This window comes from Mastomys coucha, unplaced genomic scaffold (assembly GCF_008632895.1).
Source record: "Mastomys coucha isolate ucsf_1 unplaced genomic scaffold, UCSF_Mcou_1 pScaffold13, whole genome shotgun sequence".
Taxonomy (NCBI): domain Eukaryota; kingdom Metazoa; phylum Chordata; class Mammalia; order Rodentia; family Muridae; genus Mastomys; species Mastomys coucha.
Window position 1 is genome coordinate 31,991,345 of NW_022196895.1, and position 16,623 is coordinate 32,007,967.

At 45.9% G+C, this 16,623-nt stretch overlaps 1 protein-coding gene across 1 annotated transcript in view; it reads left to right on the top strand.

Moving 5' to 3' along the window:
* Nucleotides 1-16,623, top strand: part of Psd2 (pleckstrin and Sec7 domain containing 2) — a 53,806-nt gene that overhangs the window by 22,081 nt on the left and 15,102 nt on the right. Inside the window, exons 6-7 of the mRNA XM_031365382.1 lie at nt 2,578-2,690; nt 3,447-3,505. Coding sequence (XP_031221242.1) covers nt 2,578-2,690; nt 3,447-3,505 — 172 coding nt within the window. The remainder of the gene's footprint in view (nt 1-2,577; nt 2,691-3,446; nt 3,506-16,623) is intronic.

A 16,623-nucleotide genomic window follows, 5' to 3' on the forward strand; every position in this document is an offset into this window, starting at 1 on the left:
TTTGCTCTGTAGACCAGGCTGGTCTCAAACTCACAGACATCCTTTTGCTTCTGCCTCTTGAGTGCAGGGATTAAAGGCATGGGACACTCCCATCTGGCTATATTTGGCCTACTTTAATGGTAAAGGGGACTTGATTGCAGCTGTTTCAGTGTCTGGGTATCAGGAGGGTCAGGCGTGGGCCTTAGGAGCCGGAGGTATGGGATGGGTGAATGGAAGCCAGTGTCATCAGAAAGATGCTCGGCCAGGCCTGAGGAGGGAAGGGCAGCATCTCAGAGCTAGGGGTGATTTGTACAGATGCTAGGCCTTCGTGCTGGATTAGATGTCTCTTAATACTTTTTTGACAACCAGTTTTATTCCGTCCCTCTGTCTCAGTTGGGATGCTTCCTGTTGCTTTTCAGGGCACTTGCCACTCTGCTATGTCCAACAGCAAATAAATGAAGCCAATAAGAACGATTGAGGGACTGGAGAGATGGCTTGCAAGAGTAGCAAGTGTGGGGACCACACTTCAGACCCCTGGCATCTATGTAAATGCTAGGCGGCCATGGTATCTGTAACTCTGGGGCAAGCTGGCTAGCTAGGCTGGCCACATCAGCAAGCTCTCTTGGTTCAAATGAGAGACCCCAACTCAAGTGAAAAGCAATTGAGCAATTGAGGTTGACACTTGATGTCAACCTCTGGTCTCTGTATGCACATGCATGCACATGTGCTTATGCAAATTAAAGCACACATACATGTATGTATACTACACATGCATACACACCCCAAAGAAACATCATTAAGTTTTTATTCTCAGTTACAAGTTACAATTCTAGAATTTCCATCATCTTTAAACTTTAAATCTTTTTTTTTTAAAGATTTATTTATTGATTATATGTAAGTACACTGTAGCTGTCTTCAGACACTCCAGAAGAGGGCATCAGATCTCATTACGGATGGTTTTGAGCCACCATGTGGTTGCTGGGATTTGAACTCAGGACCTTTGGAAGAGCAGTCAGTGCTCTTACCTGCTGAGCCATCTCTCCAGCCCCATCTTTAAACTTTAAAATAGATTTCAGTTCTCCGTGGGACTCCCCATCTTTTCACTAACACATCTCCCCCATCAGTGGGAAGAATTGTGTAGACCTTTTAAAAAAATGTATTCTGGATTCATTCCTGTGTGTATGCATATTATGTGTGTGCACATGATTGCATGTATGTGTGTGCATGCTTGATGTGTGTGCATGTTTGCATGTGTGTGCCTGTGTGTGCATATTTGCATGTGTGTGCATGTATGTGTGTGCTTGTGTGTGCATGTGAATGTGTGTGTGCATGTACCCATACTTGCATGTGTGGGAACTCGTGTGTGGAGGCTGAGGTTGATGTCGGGAGTCTTCCTCAGTTGCTCTCCACCCTATTGATTGAGGTTGAGACACTCAGATGAATCCAAGGCTCACTGGATTGAGCCTGGCAGGCTCAATGACTGGCCTGGCAGGTTAGCTTGCTTTAGGAGCCTCCTATGTCTGCCTTCTGATCACTGGGATCACAGGCGGCCACCATTACAGGTTCGGGGATCCAAACTCATCTATCTAGCCCCGACTTGATATCTGCTTCTGTTTTCTGGTTTTTTTCTCTTGGTTTTTCTAGCACCTATTGTTTCTATTAGTTTGTCCAACACTTCCTTTACACAACTGGAAAGGAAACTGGTTAGGACTGGGTTAGGACCCAGTCCTAACCCAGCCAGGGCTGGGCTGAGGAGAGGCAGCTCTGAAGCGCGACGTTTCTCAGGGTTAACTCTGAGCCTCAGTCTTTCATGGGAACCATGTCACTGAGACTGTTCTGAATCCTCATTTTACAACAATCGTGCAGTAAAACTATCCTCTTCCTCAAAAAAAAAAAAAAAAGAAAAAGAAAAATAGATCCTTCTACCTCTGGGACTCGCAGCTCCATAACCTTCACACCTTCAGAGTCTGGCAACTGTGTGGCCATGTGCCTACAATCCCTCAAGGCTCTGGATGTGTTTTCCAGCCCCTTAGAAGGAGCCAGTGTACTGCCTTTTGCCCATGGGCTTTGTCTGTGATACACCTGTGGAAAAGGTGGCTGTCCAGCTCTCTCCATCCTGAGATCATGGGACCTTGTTGCTTCACCTGTAGCTTACGGCGGTGTACTGCTGCACTGGTGGGAGATCTATAATGCTCTACTCCAAGCAGATCTGTATTGAGCTGAGCCCTTGGACTGCATCAAAATGAGGGCGATCAGAAAGATGGTGTTAAGTGGGACTGGATCACCATCATGGGTGCTGTGCTGAGGGCCCTATGTGTTAGGTCCCTAGAGTAAAGCGTGGCTGTCTAGAACCTGGAGACCCACAGAAGGCACTGGGTGTGAACATCATATCCCTGATTGAGGTCTTAGAATCCAGAGGCTATCTTGGAGGGCCAGGGTTCTGCCTGGGCCTGCAGAGGATGTCTAGACCCTAGTACAGGATGTCTAGACCCTAGCCTCACGTGTATGTTTGTGTGTGGAAAGTAAGTCTTCTATCCCAGTGAGAAGACTGTGCCACGGGCTCTGAGATTCACTCAGCAACCTTGAATTTCATCCTAGAACCTTCCTGAAAGCCTTCCCACTGATGGGGGAGACACAGGAACGAGAACGAGTCCTTACCCACTTCTCTCGCCGATACTGCCAGTGTAACCCAGATGACAGCACATCAGAAGGTACAGCGCTCCCTGATCACCTTCCATGAGACTTGCCTCGCTGAGACCTGGCTAGGGTCTTCTCCCACCCTAGCCCAGATGCCACAATTGTTTTGGTTACAGGCAGGCTCATACATGCACGCGAGCACACACACACACACACACACACACACACACACACACACACACACACGCATGCATGCATGCACGCACACACATACACACGCCTGAAACCCCTGGGGTTGGCAGAATGAAGGCAGGTGAACGATTTAAAACTTGAGGTCAGTCCGAGAGTGAGACACTGCCTCAAAAACCAAAACAATAAACTGCCCAGGGATTGTGAGATGGCTTCCTGGACAAGAGAGCCCAGGTGCCTTGCTCATGGTCATTCCATTCCCAATGCCCGTACCTAGGCTCAGGCCTGACTTTTTGTCAGGGAGGGGATATTCCATGCAGGTCTGCTTCAGAGGCAGGACTCTCTATATGGATGGACCTGGGTCTTAGGAACTGACAGGCCAAATCCCTTATTGCTATTGTAGGGACATAGCTTGGAGTTCAGAGCCTTGCCTCAGTCTAAGGCTCAAGGTGAATCTGTCTACAAGAGTAGACATCTGGCTAGAGCATCATCCAAGCCTTGGCCCTGAAGTACTTGGGAGCAGATGTCCACCTTTCTTTGTCTACATGGCCTCTAGCCTGACTCTATGGGGAGGCAGGTGGGAGGCTCTGGGTGGGAATGAGTGGATTCTCACAGTGAGAATACTATCCTGTTCTATCTAGATGGGATCCACACGCTCACCTGTGCCCTGATGCTGCTCAACACAGACCTGCATGGACATGTGAGTTGGGGATCTGTTAAGGGGACATATGCTCTCACTGGGTCCCGGTCATTGAGGGCCAACCCTGGAGCCAGCCCTCTTACTGAAACTCCTGATCAGGGTTAGGTCTTTTTCCCCTAGCAGACCCGGGAGGTGGGTATCTTGCTTCTATAGTTGACCCTGTCCTGTTTTTTTCCACTGGCTCTGCCCGGGTTCTGGCTCCTCAGATGAACAGTGAGAGCAGCTGAGGCACATAGAATTCTTCATTTTGATTTTTTGAGAAAGGGTTTCTCTGTGTAACCCTGGCTGTATTGGAATTTGTTCTGTAGACCAGGCTGGCCTCGAATTCAGAGATCTGCCTGGCTCTGCCTCCCAAGTGCTGGGATTAAAGGCATGTGCTGCTACCTCCTAGCTGAGGCATTGGAAATTTAAGACGTGGCAAACAGATATACCCTCAGGGCAGGACCATCTGATTGTGGTAGTCCGGGCCTTGCTCCACCAAAGGCTACATGATCTTCGATATCGCCTTTAAAAGCCCAGATGTGGCCTTCCTGCCATGCCATGCTCCACACAACTGGTCGCTGCTAAATGACAGGTTACTTCTAGGGGGCTTCTTCCTCACCACCACCCCCCACTCCTGTCAGGCCAGTGAGTAGAAGGATGTGTGGGTGCCCAGGCCCCAGGCTGCCTCTAGGCTTCTCATGCTCACTAATGCCTTCTTTCTTCCTCTGTTGGCTACGGCTCTGGGCTCTCCTGCCCTCCCACCTCAGGTGGTAAGTGCTGAGTGTGCATGCTGTATGCTTACACCTGCCTCCTTCACCCACTGTCTCCTCTCACACCATCTGCCCCACCCAACTGCTCTCTGGCCATCACTCACTCAGGGCGGGTCAGAGCCCTCCTGGGAGCTGCGTACATTGTAGTGACTCAGTGACAGGTCGGTATGTCTGGTTGTAAGTAAACCAGAAAGCTTCAGGAGGTATGGGGTGTTAAAGACAAATCTAGGATAGACAAGCTTCATGTCCATTCTTGCCTTCATGGGGTAGCTGTGTGATCCTGGGCAAGTGGCTGCCCCTCTCTGAGCCTCAGGTTCAGCATCTTCTTGGGGCATGATGATTTCCTCCAGTGACTTGATGGGGACTGGGAGTGGCCTAACTCTGGCAAGGGTTTTGCTGTGAGCAATACTTCCACAAACCCATGATAGGAACACCACACAGCAGTGGTGTCCATTGCTACTCTTAAAACTTGAGTGATGGACCTGTGGGTACAGCCTTGAGGCTGGTGGCATCTGGAGTGGCCGAGGGAGAGGAGAAGCGAAGGCTGGGCTTGTGGGCACATGGGGGCACTGGATGGGGGAGGGCTGAGGTCAGGGGGAGCCAAACTGTGACAACTTTAGCAGATCCTCAGTGAGGGATGGAGAGAAGACACGTGTGTAAATGATGTGTATTCCCTGTGAGCACTTTACAAGCCAGCCTTTCTCGGGGATTGCTCCTGTTCACAGTTGTGAACTTTAGCTACTTGAAAAGGAGTATAGAAGTTAGCCCTCCATGCTGTGCCCACTCTCAATGGAGAGACCCCCAACACAGCCCCTTAACTGAGCTCCCTTAAAAGAGTGTTGCTCAGTGAGCAGTGTGGAGAAACCTGGGTTAGGGTTCTCTGTGTTTGTCCACAGCACAGCTGTATGATCTGGAACAAACCTCTTAACTCACTAAGCTTCTATTTATTTCCCCATCTTGTGATTTTTTTCCCCCTGTTTGTGAGCCTTTTTAAAAAAAATGATTTAATTTATATATTTTAAAAAGTATATGCATTGGTGTTTTGCCTGCATGTCTGTGTGAGAGTGTCATATCCTCTGGAGCTGGAGTTACAGATAGTTGTGAGCCACCATGTGGCTTGTGTGGGTGCTGGGACTTGAACTTGGGTCCTCTAGAAGAGCAGCCAGTGCTCTTAACTGCTCTCTCCAGCCCCTTGCCTATGAGTCTTAATGCGTCTTAATGCAGACAGCCCAGAGAGCGCTTTGCCAAGGCCTGCTGGCTGTAGTAACTGAGCCTGTCAGAGGACTCAGGTACTCCTGTCCTCCAGCTCTTTGTCAGGGACAACAAGAGCCAGGTGGACTGTGGGGGGCCTTAGGAATGTTATTCCTGCTGGTGACCCTAGAGAGTTCTAGTCAGAGAGGGAGGCAGGAAGACTTCCTGTAGGTGTGTCTGAACTCTGGGGTTAGAGGGCTGGATGCCAGGATGAAGAAGAGGCAGAGGAGAGGGGTGGTGGGTTCCAGGAGAGCACAAGCTGGCCACGGGAGTGAAGCTGCTTGTGGGTGGGTGGACAGTCCCTGGGACAGATGCAGGGATTTGAGGCCTGGTTTTAAGACTTCCTTCCTGGTGAGCCATAAAGCAGGCTAGGATTGTTCTTACCTCAATGCCATGCCAGGCTTTCAGGAAAAGGCCAGCTGCCCTGAGTCAAAAGTGATGGACAAGTGTTTCTCTCTGGATGGCAGCTGGGTAGCACCTAGCCACAGCCTCTACAGTAGGGACATGGGCTTTTGGAGATGGCCATCCTAGCCTGAGAAAACCAGGGTCATAGCCTGAGGTGGGGCTGGGGCTTGTTTCTGCTAGGGGACAGAGACTGTGGGAAAGAGAGCCCAGGGCCCAGGGCCCAAGAGAGGTCCTGCTGAGGAAAAGGGAGTCTTGGAGGAAGGAGGAGACCTGGAGCATTCAGAGTTCCCAGTCATATCTGCGTCCCCTGTCCCTGTTCATGTCTTTTTGCCTGGCTGTCTATCGATATTTCTTTTAGAGCAAATAACTTCATTGGAACATCTTCTTTTCTTTGTACCTTGGTGTGTCTTGCTCCTCGGCCCAGAGAGAGATGAACTTTAGTGAAGGGTGTGAGTGGGCTTGGAGTGTATTCTCTAGAGTGACCATAATGCCCTCATATGCCAATGAGGCTGGGCATTTTATGCTGTGGAAATCTTGTATACACTCACTGATAAATTTCACTGTGGTAAAATACAGCAGCAAGCCCTGACTCTTTTAACCACTTAAAAACACCCATGTGGTGGCACTGAGTGAGTATTCCCAGGAGTGTGCACCCAGCACTACTGACCCATTCCAGAATTTTTCATCACTCTCAAAATAAACCCCAACCCCCCCAACCCCCCTGCAATCGCTCCCTCTCCCCAGTCACTCCTCCTCCCCCTCCCCAGCCCCTGTAATGTGGATCTGCTTCCCACCTGTAGGAGCTGTCTGTTGTAGACACTTCACGTGAGTGGAATCAATCATACAGCATCTGACCTTCTGTGTCTGGCTTATTTCATTTGACGTAATGTGTTCAAGGATCCTTCATGATGTAGCATGTGTCAGTAATTTATATTCTTGTTTTGGGATAAACAGTGTCTCATTGCATGGACATGCCATGCAAGACGTGTACAGATATGCATGTGAAGTTATGAAAATTTGTGTGTCAGTTTTAGTTTCTACAAATGTTCTCAAACTTTCTTTTTGAGACAGGCTCTCATTATGTTGCCCTGGCTGGCCTAGGACTTGCTATGTAGACCACGCTGAACTCAAACTTAGAGAGCCATAAACTGCCTGTCTCTGCCTCCCAAGCGTTGGGATTAGGGGCATGTGCTGCTACACCTACCTCAATTATTTTTTAAATTATCTTTAAAAAAAATTACTTATTTTCTTTGTGTGTGTGTGTGTGTGTGTTGTGCACATGTGGAGGTCAGAGTTCAGTTTGCAGGACTTGGCCCTCCCCTTCCTCTATGTGGGTCTCCAAGGGATGGAAGGAAGAGCAGCAGGCTTGGCAGCAAGGTTTGCCCACTTTATTTTGCTTATACTCCTTTGCTATAGCGCAGGCTGGACACGAACTCATAGCTCTCTTGACTCAACCTTTTAAAGTACTAGGCGATGGGCATGCACTCCCAGCATTTAATTGTCTCCTTTGTCCAGTTTAAAAGACTGTTTTTTCATTCTGTTGGCTTTCTGTATTCAGGCAACAAGACCCTTTTCAGGCATAGGACCTGCAAGTGTTTTCTCTCATCCTATTGGTTATTAATTTATTATCTCTCTCTTGATAGAGTCTTGTGATGTAGAACAGTTTTTAAAATTTGAATGACATCCAAATTTATCTTTTTTCCCTCTCTCTGTGTGTATCTGTATCACGTGTGTGTGTGTGTGTGTGTGTGTGTGTGTGTGTGTGTGTGTGTGTGTATGTGTGTAGGAGGCCAGAGGTCAATCTGGAGTGTGATTCCTCTGGAGCCATCCACCTTTTTTTTAAAGACAGAGTATCACCAGGACCTGGGGCTCCCTCTTTATCTTAGGATGGCTGCCCAGCAAGCCATCTTCTTTTCTTCTTTTCTTCTCCAGTGCCGGGATTATGAGCATGCACTACCTTAACAGACTTCTTGTGTGGGTGCTGGGGACCAAACATGGGTCCTCATGCTTGCCCAGCAGGTGCATTACTGACTGCTCTCTCCCTATCCCTGCTGTCTGTTTGTCTGCCTTTCTTTCTTCCTTCCTTCTTTCCTTCCTTCCTTCCTTCCTTCCTTCCTTCCTTCCTTCCTTCCTTCCTCCCTCCCTCCCTCCCTCCTTCCCTCCCTCCCTCCCTTCCTTCTTTCTTTCTTTCTTCCTTTCTTTCTGGACATCATAAATCAGAAACTTTTACCAGTGTTGTGGAGGCTCACACCTTTGCTCTCAGCATACAGGGACAGAGGCAGATGGCTCTCTGGGAGTTTGAGGTCAGTGTGGTCAGTGGGAGTTCTAGGTCAGCTAGGGTTACATAATAAGAGTGGATCAAACAAGCAAACACACATAAAGAAGAACCCGCTGCCAGATCCAAGGCCACGAAAGTTTACCCCTATTTTTCTCTTGAGAGTTTTAGCTCCTCTACCCAGTTTTAATTTTTTCTCTTTTGTTTTCTTCCGCACTGAGGATTGGCCTCAGGGCCTCAGGTGTGCAGGCAAGCACCCATCCACTGAGTCCAGCTCAGGTTTTAATTCTCTTCTGAGTAGTGAAATACAGTGCAAGGTACATACTCAGCTTGAGTCATTTGCATTTGGACATCTGGTCCCAGTATCATTGATGCAGAAGAGTGTTCTCCCATTAAACAGTCTTGGCAGACTTGGTAAGATCTGGTTGATTGGTAAGCGTGGTGTTACAGGTACCGGCACTCAATAGTCAAGAGGCCGAGGCAGACCAAACAGGAGTTTGTGGCTATTGCACTGCAGTATATCCTTTCACAGACAACAACAGCAACAGCAAATTGGTTGTGAATGATAGGCTTGAGGCTAGGGAGAGCACTCGTCTGGCCTTCCTGAGGCCCTCCGTTCCATGCCCAGTATTACGTAAAACTGAATGTGGTCACGCACTCCTATGATCCCACCACTTAGATGGTGTGGGCAGGAGGATCAGAAGTTTAAAGCAGCCCTTGTCTATATAGGGAGTTTGAAGCCAGCCTGGGATATGTGGAATCCTATCTCAGAACAGAAAGTATAGGTTTACCTTCTGGCTTCTAATTAGCTTCCATTCATTTGCAGCTCTGGTCTCACGTGGATGCCCAGTGCTTCCTACTGGGGCTTTCTAGTAAGTTCTCAGAACATGTAATAGGTGAAGTGTATTCTTCTTTGCTCAAGACTGAGTGGGGATCTCCTGCAAGTCCATACAATTGTAAGGACCAGCCTTTGCATTCTGGAGAGAGGCCGGTGGAGAGATTTTGATGGAGATTATCTTGGGTATTCCAGGTCGGTTGGGGAGAATTACCATCTTAGCAAAGCTAAGTCTTCCTAATCCTCGAACAAAGGATGTCTTTTTGTGGACTTATACCTTCTTAATTCGTTTTAGAACTTTTCTATGGTTTTGAGTATACAACCCTTTCATCTCCTTGGTTGAAAAAAAATTTTTTTTTTGAACCAGATTCTCACGCTGTAGCTCAGAGCCTGAACTCACTATGTAGCTCAGAGTGCTTCAAGCTCACCATGAATCGCCTTAGCTTCCTGGGTGCTGGAATTACAGATGTGGGCCCTCATGCCTAATTTGTTAAGCATGTAATTAATTTTTATTGAGACAGGATCTCATGTATCCCAGGTTGGTTTGGAAGTCAATATATAGCCCGGGATGGTCTTGGCCTCATGATCCTCCTGTCTCTGCTTTTCTTGTGCTGGAATTCTAGGAGCAAGCTGCTGTGCCTAATTTATTTTATTTGTGTGTGTGTGTGTGCGCGCGTGCGTGCGTGCACATATGTGTATAGGTCAGAGGTGGATTTTGGGTGTCATTCTTCAGTTACCCTGCATCTTATTTTTTGAGACAGTATCTCTCACTGAATTTGGAGCTCACTGGTTCAGACAGGTAAGGCAGCAAGCCTCAGGAATCCTCCTGTCTCTGTCTCCCTAGTGTTAGGGTTATAAATACATAGTGCCATGCAGCCTTTCACATGGGCACTAGGGATTGAACTCAGATCTTCATACTTGTATGACAAGTACTTTACTGACTGAGCCATTTCTCCAACTCCATCATTTCACTCTTACTGATGCTGTTTAATTTTCTGATTGTTCACAACAACCGTACACAAGTACAACTTGAGCCAGAAAGATGGCCCAGTGGGTGAGGCCACTTGATGCACAAGCTTGGTGACCCGAGTTTGATCCCTGGCACCCATGTAATGGTGGAAGGAGAGAACCAACTCTGCAAAGTTGCCCTCTGATTGCCCCCACCCCCACCCCCTATACCATGCACTTATATACCATAAAACATTTAAAAAATGTTTAAAAAGTGAGTTTGACAGAAGCAGCTCTGCAGGTAACGGAGCCTGCTGCAGTACCTGATGACCCAGACTGATCCCTGAAACCAACACAATGGAGGGTGAGAATGACTCTTACAGGTTGTCCTCTGACCTTCAGTATATGCTGGGGCACACGCCAGCACACACACACACACACACACACACACACACACACACACACACACACACTCAGAGACACTAAATGTAATCTAAAAAACTTAAGTCCAGTGACAGATATTGGTTACCTATTTTTAAGTTGTTGGACAGTGGGACCCCACCCATAGGCCCTCAAAACATTACAATGGCTATTGCATTGATCTTGGTATCTTCCAGAACTTGGTGGTAGACCCCTATCGCTGAAGACACCCATACTTAAGTCATAGACCATAGAGAAATCAAGCTGGTACTGACGGGGAGCCTTAGCCCTGTTGGCTAAGTGTCATAATACTGGAAGGTGCTATGCACACCACTGGGGGAGACAACAGTTTTACCCAGCTGTGAACTCTGCAAACTACAATATCAACTGTCCTGGAAAGATAGGCTTACTGATATAGTAGTGGCATAACCATTCTGAGAGTAACCAACCCCTGGTTGGTCATGCAAGAAACCTATACTTTCCGCTTGGACTTAAGGTCTGCCCCAGAAGACAGCCACACATGCCTTGTTTCTTTAACTATGCCAAGAATCAATTGCTAGGCAGATCCTAGGCCCTAGAGGAGAACCTACTGCTATTACTCTGTCACGTGGACATAGCATTAAAACTCCTCTCAAGGACTTACTTTTATATCCATGGATTAGATCATCTATCGACTCTCATCGGAGAAACTTCTTTTTGTTGTAGACGGTGACTCTTGCGGAGTCACCCACAAATGATCAGTGGGCAGAGAATGAAAGATTGTGGAGTGCTTATCCCTAAATTGGTCATCAATAATATAATCCCCTAGGCTCAGGGATTACAATGGAAGAGGGGACATAAGCCTGTAAGAGTCAGAGGTACTAACTGCACTGAAATAGTGTTTTCTAGACACGAAAGGGCAGTTATACACGAGAGCTCACCGCAGCTATGACTGCATTCATAAGCATGCATGACTATACATGACTAAGGCAGCCAAAGGCCCAGCATGGATGGGAAGTGGCTGGAGAAATGTCAGCCTTAGCCAGGGAGCTATTGGCAACTGATGGCTGCTGGGCAGAGGGGAGTCAGTTTACCTTGGAGACACAGCTCCTGAGAAGCGTCCCATGCTCCAATGTGGCCCAACACCCTTCACACATACATGCAGCAGTGAAGTGAGCTCAGTGGGTTTAGGAGAGGAGTGCATGAAATAGCGAGAGGAAATTGGCGGTGAGGGTAGGGAAGCTGGTGGTGAGGGAAGGGCATGGGGTAGATTTGATCAAAGCATACTGTTGGATGTATGAACTTCTCAAACAATAAAAAACATACCCTGTTTATGTAGCCTTGGCCTGCCTAGAACTAAGACTGACCTCAAAGTCACTGAGAACTGCCTGCCTCTACCTTCCAGTGCTGGGATTGAAAGCATTCACTACCTAACACAAATGATGTTTTAAAAAAATCTTGAAAAAAAGAAACACAGCTGATTTTTATACACTGATCTTATATTTTGCAATGTCAATAAATTGTTCATTAGTTTTAGTGATTTTTCTGGATCTTTAGGATTTTCTGCATATAAAATCATGGCACCTGCAACTAGAGATAAAGAACTCTTTCCTTTTAAAAAAAATTTGGATTTTTTTCTCTTGCCTAATCATTCTGGCTGACTCTTTTCTTTCTCTTTCTCTTTCATTTCTTCCTTCCTTCCTTCCTTTCTTTTTTTTTCTTTGAGACAAGGTCTTCTACATAACCCTGGCTGCCTTGAAACTCACTATGCAGACCTGGTTGGCCTTGAACTCATAGACATCCTCTTGCCTCTGCCTCCCAAATGCAAGGATTAAAGGCATATACCACCATACCCAGCTAGCTAGAATTCTTAGCATAATATTGTATGGAAATGTTTCCGATCTTAGGGGGAAAGATTCCAGTCTTTTACCACTATGTCAGCTGTGGACTTTTCATAAGCACCCTTCATCATTTAAAGAGGGTCCATTCTATTCCGAGTGTATTGAGTATTTTTTCCATTTATTTATTTGAGAGGGGATGGTGGGCACACAGTGTATGTGTGGAGGTCAGAGGATAACTTGCAAGAGTCAGTTCTCTCCTTCCATTCTGTGGATTCCGACTCAGGTCATCAGGTTTGGAGGTAAAGTGCCTTCTCCTGATGAGCCATCTTGTAGGTCCCATGTATAGAGAGTATTTTGTTGAGAATTTTCCCATCTCTATCCTAAAGAATTACTTATCTGATGTTTTCTTTTCTTTTACCAGGTAATGGTATGCCCTACATTACAGAGTGAATTAGGATTGGTAAATTTGTTCTTTAAATATTCTTTAAAACTCATCAGTGAAGTTATCTGGTCTTTGCCTTTCTTGTGAGGTTTCTGATTCCTGATCTAATTCTTGTACTTGTTATAAGTCTATTTAGCTTTTCTATTTCTTCTTGAGACAAGTTTCACAGTGTATTCTATGAGTATGTCCCTTCTTCCCTAAGAGTATGTCCACTTCTTCCAGGTTATCTAACATTTTTGGTGCCAATGTCCTTAGTGTTCTTGCTTATTTACTTACCTTTGTCTACTTGATCTTCTTAGGAGTGAGTAAGCTAATGAAAACGAGGACATGAGTGCTCCAAGGTGTGGCTGTCAATGTGAGGGAGAGTAGAACCAGAGGCATCTGGAAGAGTCCAGTCTGAACTTGGCCACGAGAAGAAGGGCTGTGGAGAGTGAAAAAGGAGGAGAAGAGAGAGAAGAGGAGAGAGAGCAAGGGGACCAAGAGAGGAGGTGTGGACCAAGAGCCAACATGGAGCCAGTCAGGAGCCAAGACAGGAGGAGCAATAGAGCATTGGCCAAAATGGCTGGATTATATAGGAAAGAGGAGCTAGGGGAAGAGAAGCCCAGGCCCTGGACTGGAGAGGTTTAGGGTTGGCAGCAGGTGAGAAGTACTGGGAGAAACTGCAGATGCTGAGTAATAATTGTTGTATTAGGGTCTCCGTTGTATTAGGTGTCTCCGTTAGAGGCACCATGACCATGGCAACTCTTATAAAGGACAACATTTAATTGGGGCTGGCTTACAGGTTCAGAGGTTCAGTCTATGATCATTATGGCAGGAAAGGATCCAGACAGGTGTGGGGCTGGAGGAGCTGAGAGTTCTACATCTCGTTCTGAAGGTGAATAGGAAAAGACTGGCTTCCAGGCAGCTAGGAGGAGGGTCTCAAAGCCCTCCCCCAAAGTGACACACTTCCTCCAACAAGGCCACACCTCCTCCAACAAGGCCAGACTTCCTAATAGTGCCTCTCTCTGGGCCAACTGTACTCAAACCACCACACTTGTCTCGGGTTTCTTTGGGACCTGACAAATAGTATTAAGGTCTACAACCAGAACTATGCATGTGCTATTTTTTAGGTCTATCACGTCTATTCTGTGTCACATATGCAGTTTGGTATATACGGACTTATGATGATTATGTTTCCTGCTGGCATGATGCTTTCGTCACTCTAACAATGCCACCCTCTTACACACATTAGTGGGTTTTCACTGGAGATGCCTTGTTAGTTATGTGCTGTATCTTTCTCTAGATCTTGGCTTCCAGGATGTCTGTTCATTTGTATTTAGAGTATGACTCTTGCATCTTATACTTTATGAATATTAGCTCTGGTAACATCCTTTTAACTTGAACATTTAATGAGTTAGGACATGTTTTAACTTAAATATACTAAGTTAATATTGCTGTTTTGGTTTATGCCTTTAATCTTAGTAGTCAAGAGGTTGAGGCAGGAGAATCACTTAGAATTTGAGGCCATCCTGGGCTACAGATTAAGTCTCTTTCAAAACAAAGCAATAAGTAAGTAAATAAATGAGCCAAGTTACTTTTTCTTTCTCTCTTGTTTTTTTTTTTTTTTTTTTTTTTTTTTTTTTTTTTTTTTAATTCTTGAGACAAGGTTTTCGTTTTCTTTGTAGCCCTGGCTGTCCCAGAACTAGCTCTGTAGACCAGGCTGACCTTGAACTTACAGAGTTCTGCCTGCTTCTGGCCCTGGAGTGTTGTGATTAAGTAGTGTCCGGCTACTTTTTCTTTTCTGTTCCATTCATCTGTTCTTTCTGTTTTCCTCCTTTTTTTGTATACTCTTGGATCATTTAGCTGTTTATTAGATTTCTATTTTCCTCCTTTTTTTAGCTTCTTAGTTGTGTATTCTTTCAGAATTCTTTTTAAGAAGCCTTTCTTTTGTAGTACTAGAGATTGAATCCAGGCCCTTGCACATGTTAGGCAAGTGTTCTACCCCTAAACTACATACCCAGCCCTCAGAATTCTTTTTCTGGTTTATAAGGTACATTGCTGACTTGTTAGAAGTGTGTTTATCACTTCTAGGGCCATGTGACATCTTAAGACAGCTAAGCTCTCTCAGCTTTCTGTCTTTTCAAGTTTCCTGCTTCTCCATGCTTTCTGCTTCTCCTCACTTGACTCTTCTTACAGCTTCCCACTTCTCCATGCTTTCTCATGCTTTCTTTTCCCCATGCTACCTATGTCTCTCAGCTTCTAGATTCCTCATGCTTCCTGCTTCTCCACACTTCCTGTTTCCCCATGCTTCCTGCTTCTCCACACTTCCTGTTTCCCCATGCTTCCTGCTCCTCCACACTTCCTGTTTCCCCATGCTTCCTGCTTCTTCACACTTCCTGTTTCCCCATGCTTCCTGCTTCTCCACACTTCCTGTTTCCCCATGCTTCCTGCTTCTCCACACTTCCTGTTTCCCCATGCTTCCTGCTCCTCCACACTTCCTATTTTCCCATGCTATCTACTTGTCCACACTTTCTGTTTCTTAATGCTTCCAGCTTCTCCATGCTTTCATCCTGAAAAATTCATTATGGCATTTCTATTTTTTTGTTTGTTTGTTTGTTTCAATTTTCATGTTGACGTATGGCTGAGGTATTTCCCAGGGCCCCTTGCTCTTGGTGGGCACTGAACTCCAGCGTTTGTTCTGAAGTTCAGTAGGTAACTTGGTTCCTCAACCATTGGGCCATGCTTCGAGGAGGAAAGTTTTCCAGTGCAGGGCTCTGTCTACATTTCCTGAGCGGCAGGAACTCAGCTGTGGAGTCTGCTCTGTATTTCGTGCGTTTATACGGGTGTTTCACTAATGTTTCAGCCAAAACTTCGTTCCATTAATTTTTATTTAGGTTTATGTCTATGTTCCTTTGTGCGTGTGCGCCACATGTGCACCTAGAAGCTAGAAGAAGGCATCAGCTCCTGATGGTGCAGTTCCAGAAGGTTGTGAGCCACCCATCGTGGGTGCTGAAACCAAATTTAGGTTGTCGGGAAGAGCAGTAAGTGCTCTTAACCTCTGGACCATCTCTTCGGACCGTTGTTTTTTATTGGAAAAGAATCCTTTATAATGAGCATATGTTGTTATTAAGATGAAAAGGCTTTGATGATGATGATGATGATGATGATGATGATGATGATGAGATGGAGTCTTATGTAGCCTAGGCTAGCCTCAAATTCACTGTACTACTGAAGATATTCTTGCACTTCTGATTCTCCTGCCACCACTCTGTACTGGGATTGCAGGTACATACTAGTATGCCCGGTTTATGTGGTGCTATGGATCAAACTTAATTCTCCATACTAAGCAAGCACTCTACCAACTGAGGTACATCCCCTGTCCACTACATAGCTGTTTTTTTGACTTTGTACTTTTAGTGGCTGAGAGTATTGAGTGTGTGTGGAACTTAAAGACAATATTTCCTCATGTGTTTGTATTCTTTTATTACAAAAGACCATGACATGGGTATATGCTTATATCTGTACATAGGAAATGTATATGTAAAAATACAACACAGAAACAGACAAAAATGTCAAGGCACATGTAGGATCTTAAAGCTTTGGAAGAAGTTAAGAAAATTCTCATCAGCTACATATTGACTCTTACATTGTTTGGGTACAGTGGCATATATATGTGTCATTCCAATTCAGCTTCTAGTGTTATGATAAGGATGGTAATCAAAAGCAATTTGGGGAGAAAAGGGTTTGTTTGTGTAACAGTCCATCATCAGGGGACACTAAGGCAAGAACTTAAGGTAGGAAATTGGGAGCAGGCATTGAAACAGAGGCCATGGAAGAGTGTTTTTATTAGCTTGTTCAGTCTGCTCTTCCTTCCTTCCTTCTTTCTTCCCTTCCATTCCTCCCTTCTTCCCTTCTTCCCTCCATCTCTCCCTCTCTCCCTCCCTCCCTCCCTTCTTTCCTTCTTTCCTTCCTTCCTTCCCTCCATCTCTCC